The sequence below is a fragment of the Haliotis rufescens genome, unplaced genomic scaffold, assembly GCF_023055435.1.
Source record: "Haliotis rufescens isolate VD_foot unplaced genomic scaffold, xgHalRufe1.0.p SCAF_1, whole genome shotgun sequence".
Lineage (NCBI taxonomy): Eukaryota > Metazoa > Mollusca > Gastropoda > Lepetellida > Haliotidae > Haliotis > Haliotis rufescens.
In genome coordinates this window covers 91,875,336-91,889,003 of record NW_025963779.1, presented here as the reverse complement: position 1 = coordinate 91,889,003, position 13,668 = coordinate 91,875,336, and the positions used below count along the sequence as shown (strand labels likewise).

Genomic DNA, 13,668 nt, shown 5'->3' with positions numbered 1-13,668 from the left:
ATGTTATTACATGTATCCTAGAGACCGCAATCTTCAAACACACGCAACTATGCCATTAGATGCCAACTTCTAACCTAACATACAGAGAATCTAGTTGCCATTCTGGTATTCTGCACAGTATTCTGTTTGGAGAACATGATATGATCATTTGTCTTCTTTTCCTCGGGGAAATTGTGTGTGAAAGAATCGGTTTGTTTTTTTCTGAATGGAATTCTGGACATGGCTTAATTTTCAAACACAGACCAAAAAACAAAAACAAACCTATTCTTTCACACATAATTTCCCCCAGAATGAGTATCCTTGGCAACAATACGCATACTGTTTGAGGTCGCCCGAGTTCATTTGTATGGTGTAAGTGGAGTCAGTGGATATTTGACATTTGTATTATATTCGTCCACGTTTAAAAATATGCCTGTCCAATCACAAGTGGACTGTGCAAATTCATAGTTATACCAACATTCAACACGTGTTGTACACCGGAGGAACATGGCCTTCTCTATGTGACTCTAGGACAGGACGTGCTTACCCTTATTATGGCCAATGAACAAGTAGAGCCTGTAGTCAGGGTGCGTGTGTCTACGAACACCATACAGGGTGACAAAGGCTTGTCTACAGCCGGGGCGTGTGTGTCTAGGAACACCATACAGGGTGACAAAGGCGTGTCTACAGCCGGGGCGTGTGTGTCTACGAACACCATACAGGGTGATAAAGGCTTGTCTACAGCCGGGGCGTGTGTGTCTAGGAACACCATACAGGGTGACAAAGACGTGTCTACAGCCGGGGCGTGTGTGTCTACGAACACCATACAGAGTGACAAAGGCGTGTCTACAGCCGGGGCGTGTGTGTCTACGAACACCATACATGGTGACAAAGGCGTGTCTACAGCCGGGGCGTGTGTGTCTACGAACACCATACAGAGTGACAAAGGCGTGTCTACAGCCGGGGCGTGTGTGTCTACGAACACCATACAGGGTGTCAAAGGCGTGTCTACATCCGGGGCGTGTGTGTCTACGAACACCATACAGAGTGACAAAGGCGTGTCTACAGCCGGGGCGTGTGTGTCTACGAACACCATACATGGTGACAAAGGCGTGTTTACAGCCGGGGCGTGTGTTTCTACGAACACCATACAGAGTGACAAAGGCGTGTCTACAGCCGAGGCGTGTGTGTCTACGAACACCATACGGGGTGACAAAGGCGTGTCTACAGCCGGGGCGTGTGTGTCTACGAACACCATACAGAGTGACAAAGGCGTGTCTACAGCCGGGGCGTGTGTGTCTACGAACACCATACAGGGTGACAAAGTCGTGTCTACAGCCGGGGCGTGTGTGTCTACGAACACCATACAGAGTGACAAAGGCGTGTCTACAGCCGGGGCGTGTGTGTCTACGAACACCATACAGGGTGACACAGGCGTGTCTACAGCCGGGGCGTGTGTGTCTACGAACAACATACAGAGTGACAAAGGCGTGTCTACAGCCGGGGCGTGTGTGTCTACGAACACCATACAGGGTGACAAAGGCGTGTCTACAGCCGGGGCGTGTGTGTCTACGAACACCATTCAGAGTGACAAAGGCGTGTCTACAGCCGGGGCGTGTGTGTCTACGAACACCATTCAGAGTGACAAAGGCGTGTCTACAGCCGGGGCGTGTGTGTATTCGAACACCATACAGAATGACAAAGGTGTGTCTACAGCCGGGGCGTGTGTGTCTACGAACACCATACAGAGTGACAAAAGCGTGTCTACAGCCTGGGCGTGTGTGTCTACGAACACCATACAGGGTGACAAAGGCGTGTCTACAGCCGGGGCGTGTGTGTCTACGAACACCATACAGGGTGACAAAGGCGTGTCTACAGCCGGGGCGTGCGTGTCTACAAGAAAATACAAAAGATAACAAATCCTTGTCCTACCAAATTCGAAAGAAGAAATCATCTAACTGTTACTTTAAGTCCAACTTGATGAGTGAATTTGAATATGATCTGTCTGATAGTTATTAAGCTATCAGAACAATGCCATAGAATTAGGATCGATACTTTGTGTTTCTTTGTTACTAAGGTACACACCAATATGAACAGAGTCAAAGTCAAACATGTCACCATAGACACAGGAAATAATTATTTTTTAATTTTCTAAATAGCAAAAGGGGCAACTTCAGCCCCTGCTTAATACATGTACCAAGTCAGGATAATATCTTGATAGTTTCTTAGTTCGGCTCCGGAAACGACACCTACCTCCGTTTCAGCTAACGTGTTTCTATGGAAACAGGGAAATATTAAATTTTGAAAAAGTATCCTAAATAGCCAAAGCCACCACTTCAGACCCTGAATAATTCATATACCAAGTTTGGATGAAAAATCCTTCACGGTTATGCTCCGGAAACGAAATACAGACGGGCGGACAGACAAACTTATCAGATGGTGACTATATCCCCGCTTTACATCCCAAGGGGACAAAAAGCGACAAACCCCATGGACGGTGACAAAACGATTGCTGGGTGCGTCTACAAGCTCAACAAACAGTGACAAAGTATTTCACAGCCAGTGTGTCGGTAAACCCATGGCCAGCGGTTTTGTAGATTCTTTGACAGGTTGGACTTGTCTTACAAACCCAACGAGGAGTTTTCTAAACTGAATCTATTTGGCAACTGCTATAACAAAAACAGCACAGACCCTTCATAATCACTAGAAATGTCATTCGTTGTACGATGCCTGCTATATCGTGACCATGTGATTACGAATCACTATCACTATGTTGTCAATGAGGGAGTCCAGGATTTCACATATGTTTCTTGTCAGTACACCTCAGATGACATTGCCTTCATTTGTAGTGACAGGTTTAGTGACATGGATCAAGGAATGAAGTCTGTTGTGTTGGATAGTGGTATGCAACGTTAAACAATGTTTTAACGTAATTGAAATTGGTTCTGTTCCGAGATTGCAGAAATTCAAGAAAATCCTTTTGAGTTATTGAAAATCCACAAGGTATTAATTTCGCTCGTCTCAAGTACTTTCTGTGAATCTAAAATTGCCATTCCGAGATCGTATTAAGGAGTATGGTTAAACTTTGAGAAGACGGGGATTAGGTGGTACATTTGCTGAAGGAAGCAATGCATCTCTCTCTATTTTTTATGGAGCTTTTCATCGTGTTTTAGAGTCAAGCTAAACCTTGATAGTACTGATCCGTGGTTTGGGCAGATTTAACACACTAGCCTTATATTTCCCATTATTATATATGTCACTTGTACCAAGCTCTTTGGCCAACCAATTAAAGTAGTGATGCTCTGTAAATAGTGAATCATACGCCTTAATCATTAATTTGTACCATTCATAAGTAGATGTAACGAAAACATGACCATGAACCATCAAACAATTTAAAAATATGATTCCGAAAGTAATGTGGAGATTTGTAATATAAAGTGGTCTCAAATAATGTATCTACATGTCCCAACATCCTCACCACCCTTCCAAGTGTTGCAGTAGGAAGAAAACAACTACCGAATGGATACATCGTATAAAAAGCAACGTCGTAATAGTTTATGGAGGAACACCCTTCCTTCAAATTCAAAGCGAAGTGTTTGGGAGAGGTCCAGGTGAGCGTATCCTTACCCACCTGTGGCACCAATCACAAACACACTCAAGGGAAAGTCAATTGTGCATCTGAACAAATACACGGGAATATATAGTAAAGTAAAAAAGGGAATTATTTGGATCGAATTTTATTGTCACTGGTGCGTAAAAGAAAACGTCTAGTCTGTTCCTCGTCATAAGGATACGACTACGAATGCCATTACAGTGTTGGTGATTTATTTCAATTTGCTTACTCAACAAGATGATAAGTTTCTGCATTAAACTACATTCATTATAGCTCCTCAAGTAACTGTACTATAGTGGACCTCGATTGGTTGGAAGCAATATTTTAAATTGATCGCAAGTCAGTTTTTGTAGGACAGGAGCTGCAAGAGGTGAATCCCTCCATCGGCGTTCCATCTTTTTAAGACAGTAGCGACAAAGGTCAACAAGCTTCAGTACCAGCGTGTTATCACATCCTGCCTGGCAAATGATTTTCATATGAATTAGATGAATCAATCGTCAGAAAACCCTGCAAGATGTGAACCCGTCTTGACATCATTACTGTTGGTAACAGACTACGGCGCTTCTGACAGAAAGTCAATGGCGTGAAGTGTTACAAATGGGCACAGATGAGTTGGAATCATGAATCAGCACTAGACACAAGGGTTATTGTCTAAAAACAGAAGGCTGGTTGTCTTTAAATCCATTAAGGGACCGTAAAGATAAATAATGTCTTGTTAAATTAAACTTTCGCAGGACATCAATCGAAATTGAATTCACTGACTTCAGGTTAACGCGAATGTTAGTGACAGAAACGTCAGCAGTGTTGTATTATTGAACTGAGTGTTCATCAAATGTTACTTCATTCGACATTACATCCATTGTTAGTTTGTGAATATTGTATTATTGCATATCATCTACCACAACACCGATCTATTCATGTGCGACTACGTTATAACAAATTGATTGTCAAGTACTCAGTCACACGTGAAAAATAGTATCATGGAAAAAACAAAATATTATTTAGAACGAAAACACACAAACTGAAGGTCTTCCAACCTTCACAACCACTCATCTTTCGTCTATATTTCCTTAGCTAGTAACTAAGTAACATTGGAAAGTAGTACTGCAGTTATTGGTGACTCTATAGAAGGAAAAACATTTCATCAATTTTGATTGAATATATTTTCAGTCAGGGGTTTAAGACATGACTTTTTGTCTCTGAAAGGATGCGCCAAACAATTTACTGTTCCCACATCACTCGATGAAAGAAACATGCTATTTCACGAGACACATGGAATATCCTATTTATTGTATACTTAATCTAGTTAAAAATATTGCAATATATTTAAAAAGACATCTGTCTGAATAATGTATCATAAATATTGTATTGAGCTAGTATAACAGTCGATGTGCAAAGATTTATCTCATGTATTGTACTCTTGGCCATGCGGCCTTTGATACCGAATAAATTTCTTCTTCTTCTTCTTCTTCTTTGTGAGTCGTCTTCCGGAATTATTTTTTTTCATTACAAATGTAGAACCTTGAAACGTAAATCCTCTCTTCCTAAACGCAGGGAAATTTCACTACCCCTTGTAATTGCGACTTAAAAAGTAGTTCCGAGTGTGCAAAATTTAAATAGAATATAAACAAAAGTAGAAAATAATATTTAAGTTCACTAATTCTTTATCAAAAATATGGATATGATTATGTCGCAAAATCAAATTTAACCGCTGTTGGAAGCGAAGGAATACACGCGGGTCTAGTAAAAGAAATGGCGCTTTGCGAAACGAACAGTCTAGATTTACGAGTTAAATGAGAAATTTACAGTTTATATGGAAACATTTTTAAGAGAATTACAAACGGCAAGAAACGACATTAACTCTATAAATGACCATGTGTCGTTGTTTTGCCTTGTCCTGTCCTTATGGAACTAATGTAATCAGGAAGTCAACAGTTTATGTACGTGACAGACACTTACGTTAAAGGGAGACAATGCGCGAGGAGGTACCGCTAATAAATGTTTATTGAATATATTGTTGTTTTAATTGCCAGAAGCCTGTAGACATTCTGTCACAACACGGTTCACACACCAGCAGCTATATTGCACCAACCTGTGTGCAATCAATTGTTATCATACTACATCCAAATTGTATAGATTCTTATATGTATTTGTTTGTTTTTTAATTTCATTGCGCGACGCACCGAACGTTATTTCTGACACTCAAAGCGACATGACACACGTTGTTTTGAATAGGTATTGAATCGTGATGGTACTGATTGAAACTGAAGCAGGGAATAACAATATTTCGAAAATACTGTGTATATCCCATTTCATAATATTACAGTGTAGCACGTATCTGAGTACAGTGCATAGATGTTACATAGGGGACATTACACAAGGTGGGAATGATAGAATGATATGGTAATATGACTGTTAACTTTAAGTGCCTCACTTGGTTTGTATAATCTCAAGGGGGCTGAGAACGGAAATCACATGGACACTGATCCCTTGACCGGGGTAATAATAACGTTAAGTGTCTGTCAGCTGAGCTAATGTTCCAGTCATTTGTACACATTGCACTTAAACTAAGTATGTCACTCATCGTGTTATTAGATAAATACAAGCGATAACAGCCATGTTTATAATTTATAATACAGAGTCCATTGTACGATTCCGACTTTTTCCTGATCATGTCTTTATGAATCTTTATCACACGATAACAAACACCCTCCATGATGTACATGAGTTTGAGAAATGCGGAGAAATGCGAAGTATGGCTCGAAAGGGTTCCAACAGAATGCCAATTTGACTTCACAAATGAGCACTATTTTGGAAACCGATTTCCGCGTTTACTTATTTTGGCCAAGCGCCTTCATTGCAACACTGTGGGAGATGGGTGGTGTATTATTGATGTTTGAGGACAACTGGTCTTTTTAGTATCCACTAGTGTTGTAGACGGAACTGTGGAAGGCGGTGGTGCGACTCAGGAGAAAAACAGTACACAGCATCATTTAAGCAACTGCCACAGAAACCTACTACATAGGAGCTAACACAATTACTTTTAAACAGCACCATGACCGAATGAAGCATTTCAGCAGGATCATATCAGCAGTAGTCGTCAGCCTTGAGCTCCATCCCGTGATCTATCATCCCCGCATCACCAGCCTCCTAACACTGGCTCACATCACTTCTGTATGAATCATACACATGTAAATAAACATATTTTATGCTGCTTGTACACGGTAATGATGTTGAACAAGACACGAGACGTTGCAGTGGATACATAATAGGTTGCGGTTATCTTCAAGGTTACTTTAGCAATGCACTTGCATCACCCTAGTTTCAGAAGTTCTCGGTATGACAATCATATTGACATTCGAGGCCATTATCCACGGCCCTATGATCAATTACCATGGTCCACTAAGCAATTGCGGAGTTCATTTACAATGCCCAGTCAGCGTCGTATTTTGAAATGAAATCCTTACGATCGAAATATGAATATCGTGGCTCATAAAATGTGGGAATTGTCCGATTTCCGTATGCTGAGCTCAATGATTATTCTGGTGTGATCGAAACAGGTTTGTAATTCTGCCGCTGAGTCTGACTCCGTACCACGTAACTGTGAAGAAGTTGATGGTGTACCTACTGTTTCATGTCTTTCATAACTGCATTTCCAGACCGGTTAAGGTGAGGTGCAGTGCCAGATGGCATGCAATCATGCCAAAACCCAATCATACTACATGCAACAGAAATATCAAAAGGCATGTAAGCAATATGTTTCTTGTCATTGTTGTAAATATCATCTTCCATGTTGTGTTTTGGTCTCGGCAAGTTAACACCACCTTGTAACGTGGACCTGAGTGACAGCGCAGATGCCAAATTGTCAAGCCTGCCGATGTGTAATACTGTTATGTGGAACACTTCACGTACTACATCATCCAACACCGACTGGCAGGTGGGCTAGCAAGCTCGTATATGTCGACTTGTTTGGGAAAATAATGCTGCACGTGAACGCACAACATCCGAAGGTTGAATCCTTTCTGTATGGTATGTTGTCGAATTTGCAATATTTAACTCTACCGTTTTTATTCAGGGCGTGAAAGATAATACCATACTCAGCACTGCCCGGGTAAAGATGCACAATGGATATTGAAGTTCAGCTTAAGTTCTCAAGCTCTCTGATACGGATCAATATTGTGAGGCAATATCGGATTACTATGCAAATGATTGCGTCCATAAAGTTTAAATATTCAGAAGAGAATAATCTGGTTTTAAGACTTTTTGCAAAATAGCACGGAGTTATTTAGGTCTTTCGACTCATGAAGGTTGTTGCACGGGATTACTGAGATTTCCCTCGCGTCAGGGAAGGTTGTTACACGGGATTATGGAGGTTGTCTCTCGCGTCAGGGAAGGTTGTTGCACGGATTACTGATGCTGTCCCTCGCGTCAGGGAAGGTTGTTGCACTGGATTACTGAGATTTCCCTCGCGTCAGGGAAGGTTGTTGCACTGGATTATGGAGCTCGAGGTTGTCCCTCGCGTCAGGGAAGGTTGTTACACGGGATTACTGAGATTTCCCTCGCGTCAGGGAAGGTTGTTGCACGGGATTATGGAGGTTGTCCCTCGCGTCAGGGAAGGTTGTTGCACGGGATTACTGAGATTTCCCTCGCGTCAGGGAAGGTTGTTGCACTGGATTATGGAGGTTGTCCCTCGCGTCAGGGAAGGTTGTTGCACGGGATTACTGAGATTTCCTTCGCGTCGGGGAAGGTTGTTGCACGGGATTACTGATGCTGTCCCTCGCGTCAGGGAAGGTTGTTGCACGATATTACTGATGCTGTCCCTCGCGTCAGGAAAGGTTGTTGCACGGGATTTCTGATGCTGTCCCTCGCGTCAGGGAAGGTTGTTGCACGGGATTACTGATGCTGTCCCTCGCGTCAGGAAAAGGTTGTTGCACGGGATTACTGAGATTTCCCTCGCGTCAGGGAAGGTTGAAGCACGGGATTACTGAGATTGTCTTGGGCATTGAGGAAGGTTGCAGAACGGGATTACGCAGGCTGTATCTCGCGTCAGGGAAGAATGTGGCACGGGATTAAGAAGGTTGTTCTGCGTGTCAGGGAAGGTTGTAGCACTGAATTACTTAGATGCTTTTGCGCATTGAGGAAGGTTGTATCACGGGACTCTGCAGGTCGTTTCTCGCGTCAAGGAAGGTTCTGGCACGGAATTACTAAGGTTGTCTTGCGCCTTTGAGAAGGTTGTAGCGCGGGATTACTAAGGTTGTCCTGCGTATCGCGACAAGTTATTGTCGGTAAACTGTTAATAAGGTAAACTTCACGCCAGGGAAGGTTGCAGCATCAGGTTACTAATGTTATCCTAAGCGCCAGTGAAGGCTGTAAAATGTAACTTAGAACAAATCTTGATGCTGCATGACATTTTGTTCAAAGCGAAACGAAACATGCGTATAGCCACAATAGACAAAACGGACACTTATAGTTTGTTTATTAAGATACAATGATTTGTTAAATGAGATGAATTTGCTTAAGGATGATGAGTTGTGTTTTTGAATGCTGCAATACGAGGCACTGATACTGCTTCAATGTAAACGGGAGTGCACAAACAATATGAAATTGTTATAACAACTTGTTGTAATACTATGATAACGAATCGGATAATTTTCTGATAAGTACCATATTGCCTACTTGCTTCAGTTTTCTATGAGATGGAAGACGTTGCCGTGTTAAACAGACACATGATAAATATACCGTTAACGTTAATAAGCCAGTCTGTCAAGTAACGTAGTTGTTTCTGCTTTCCAATGATTCAGAACTCCCCTCCCAGTGGTGTTACCGTGTACGCCCTTTGTCAGACATTCTTAAATAATACCGCGTATTTGTTTTTCTCCGTGGTAACAAAAATAGTCATTATATCAACAAACCCAATTTGTTTTTTGAAAAGTCTCATAAATATTGAATTCTTCTTGTTATGTTTGAAGAATGTACGGTTTTTACTCTTGGCACTTAAAGCGTGGGCGCAGGATGAAAGACGGGATTTGAAATGACACGCGGGCTTTACGACTTGTTTGGTGCCAGTGCTGCATGCTAGGCACGCAGGTAGGGGATGTCGGTTTCTTCCGCTGCCACAGTATATCCTGCTTCAGCGACAGTCAGCATCCGAGTCTTTCTGTCCAACGGTCAACCAACGTATAGCCGATTCACACCGTTATTGTAACAACGTTACCCTGATAGATAGATTGTATCTTGGGTTATATGTTTGATAAATCCTGTGTACATTTTAAAAGGGTAATTTATCAAAGTGATTTCATCCATGTGGCTGGTGTGATGGCACCCCGTGGAGTACGAGTTGCTGAAATGCTCTTTGATCTCTTGGCGTTTGTGCGTGAATACACCTGGGAGGTTAGGATTCGATCTGTTTAAGCGACGATGTTTTGGTGCTTGAACATCCTTTGGATATAATTGTATTTACGTGATTACCACGTGTGAATAACCAAGGACATTCGGCGCTTTGTCAGGCTGAATACGTTAACACTGACTAAAGTGTTTCACAGGAAAATGATCAAAACTATAGTTCCAGAAACTATGCAGTATTTTATCCAATAGGGCTCCAACACGCGAAGCAGCGATTGATATTTACATTTATAATCAATACTGCTCACTTGAGCAAAATGAAGTTTGCTGGCATCTTTAGACAGTTCGTACATCTTTATCAAACATACGGTTTGATAATTATAGTGACACGATAAGCTGATGTCACCTACACATGTCCATACAGACACACGATGGCGTCGACCAAGAATTGAACAAAGTGGAGAGGAACCCAACCCTTTTCTAGTATCAGCCGTGACGTATCCTCCCTTATGGGCCCGTAATAACTTGTGTATTAACACTTACCTCCCACCCTTATGTAGTATCAGCCGTGACGTATCCTCCCCGATGGGCCCGTAATAACTTGCGTATTAACACTTACCTCCCACCCTTTTGGTGCATCAGACGTGACGTATCCTCCTTGATGGGCCCGTAATACCTTGTGTATTATAACTTCCGTCCAACCCTTTTCTAGTATCACCCGTGACGTATCCTCCCTTATGGGCCCGTAATACCTTGTGTATTATAACTTCCTTCCCAACCTTGTGGTGCATCAGTCGTGACGTATCCACCTTGAAGGGCTCGTAATACCTTGTGTATTTTAACTTCCTTCCCAACCTTATGTAGAATCAGACGTGACGTATCCTCCTTGATGGGCCCGTAATACCTTGTGTATTATAACTTCCGTCCAACCCTTTTCTAGTATCACCCGTGACGTATCCTCCCTTATGGGCCCGTATTACCTTGTGTATTAAAACGCCCTTCCCACCTTTATGTAGAATCAGCCATGCCGTATCCTCCCTGATGGGCTCGTAATACCTTGTGTATTATAACTTCCTTCCCAACCTTGTGGTGCATCAGTCGTGACGTATCCACCTTGAAGGGCTCGTAATACCTTGTGTATTTTAACTTCCTTCCCAACCTTATGTAGAATCAGTCGTGACGTATCCTCCCTGATGGGCCCGTATTACCTTGTGTATTATAACTTACTTCCCACCCTTGTGGTGCATCAGTCGTGACGTATTCCCCCGCTGGAAAATTCCAAGCTCCACACTCGAGGTGTACTGTTAGATCTGCACACCCTGCTATTGACACATCTTCCTGCATTGTTTCTGTTCACATCCTACAGCATGATAAATTGTATAGGGGACAGCAAAGTTTTGTTACATGGCACAGTGTATTGATTTTATTAGCAACGAATCAAACTGGAGTGAGTGAGTGAGTATGTTTTTACGCCGCTTTTTAGCAATATTCCAGCAATATCACGGCGGGGGACACCAGAAATGGGCTTCACACATTGTCCCCATGTCGGGAATCGAACCCGGGTCTTCGGCGTGACGAGCGAACGCTTTAACCACTAGGCTACCCGACCGCCCCGAATCAAACTGGAAGATCGTACTCGAGATGTTGCTAAACGCGGTAACAATGTTCAGTGATAATGTCACAATGTTGTCCTCTCGTTGTTTTTCCCCAAATTTAACAAACATGTGTTTATGAACACCTATCAAATGGTGATGACACCAGGTTTTCGCAAAAATATATCCTGCTCCATCGGTTGCACCCACCACAAACACATGCAAAGACAAGGCAATTGTTTCTTCACACGGAAACATTTGGTGAAGACATTAATCCGACTACGATTTGATCTTCCCGTGATATATATTGGCTATAATGGGATCAGAATATATATAAGAAATAGTTCGACAAGTTTCTTGTTTTACAAAACTCGTTTAACACACTTTGGACCAGCTATAGACGCATATAATCAAGCTCAGGGGCTCTCGCGCCTGTCAGATACTATTCATCTTACAACTCGTCGTAGGATAAATAGCATCTGACAGCCGCTTGTGTAGTACTTTCTATATACCACCATATATTTTGAGAAGATCCCAGAGGTCCAGCTGAGGTTGGGATATATATTTCTAGAAGACACGGTACATTTTCAGTCAGTGTATATTTTCAATCACTGATTAAAGACCTACATTTGTTTCTCTGAAATGCTAACAATTTTCTTTTCGTTCCTTTCAGGCTAATCCAGCATGTCCTGCAGACAACTCATTTTTTGTGTTTTCTGACCTCTGAAGCAAAATAATGTTTATATATTTTATTACACCCGACAAAATGGTCCTTCCCAAAATAATTACTCAATTAATAAAGGACTTATAACACGTCTACCAAGATACGTGCATAACCAGACTGTGTAGTACTGTGTGTTTAGTGTTGTATTTGGGTCTTCACTCACAGTATATGCCTCTACCTGTTGATAGCATTTAACTATAGACCCTAACCCCAGACTTACACCGCACTGTTTAGTTTAGTGTGTACCTCATGGACGTCAGTGTTTATGATGATAAATATTGCCATAAATCTTTCACACCTTTCTTTCCCACCAGCTAACAATTCAAACCACAAAGCCTTGATGGCACCAAAAGACGAATAGAAGCAACAAACATACACCTTAAAGTTTATTTTCCCAACTCCACTGCAGCATAATGCAAGCGAATAAACAAACAGCACAACGCGTATAAGTACTTTAAACCACGTCTTTGATACGCTCTTTAAAATTGATGCCGACATGTTGAAGAGGAGGATTTTTCTGTACACACAAATGAACTAAAGTGTATTTATCGCGATGGTTCTTAGCCAGTAAACGGGACTCGGTCCAATTAACAACGGACAGTGATAGATGAATCGTTCTAAATAATAGCTCACGAAGCAACAGCATTTTTATGTGATCGTCTTACCAAATGTAAGATGTAGGTGGAAGTCGCGATGGGTTAGCCAGGTATAGATCCTCTGTACAACTTGCACATGGTTGGGTCTCCTATCTTGCGGTTTTGCAGCACAAACACACTGGAGCTCCAGTGGGGTAGGTGATCACAGGGCTCATTAGTGGGAACAGAGTTGGCGTTGGGAACAGAGTTGAGGGATGGTGCAGAGTTGGGATGGGGGCAGCCTTGTTGTGGTTAGGGTTGTCGCACGTATAATCGCGAGGATGTCACAATCGTTCTTTGAATGCAAGTATAATGGCTATATTAAGATCTACACGTACAACTGTTAGAGGCATCAGCCTGGCTGAGAAGCACATACAAACCCTTGTTAATGAGAAGTGCAGGGTGACAACCCACTCGTAGAGGCTGCTGTCTACAGCTTTCATTGGATGTACGGACACACTTCCGAGGAGCAAAAAGTCAAACTCCTCTCACTTATGGAAACAAAGAGACTAGCAAGCTAAATTTCATTAGGTTTCAAATGCACTGGATTATTGACGTCTCTGAAAGCTGTTTTCGCATTTTGTCAAATTCCTCACTGAAAAACAGTCGAGGTATCCAGTTCTCCTTCTAAGAAAAAAAATCAAAATAACATAAAGAACAAGAAATATGTTCAGCAGCTGTTCGTTTTAATTTGTCTTTGATGGCGATGACAGTGTAGCTTAAAGGCGATGGATTGAAATTCAATTTGCACAGTATCGTGTAAGGAGATCCATAGCAGATATG

General features: G+C 42.1%; 1 protein-coding gene across 1 annotated transcript; it reads left to right on the top strand.

Moving 5' to 3' along the window:
• Positions 1–533: 533 nt before the first annotated feature.
• LOC125372222 lies at positions 534–1,895 on the top strand. Its single transcript, XM_048381446.1, has one exon. It carries the CDS (start codon positions 534–536, stop codon positions 1,893–1,895), a length of 1,362 nt encoding a protein of 453 aa, XP_048237403.1.
• The last annotated feature ends 11,773 nt before the right edge of the window (positions 1,896–13,668 follow it).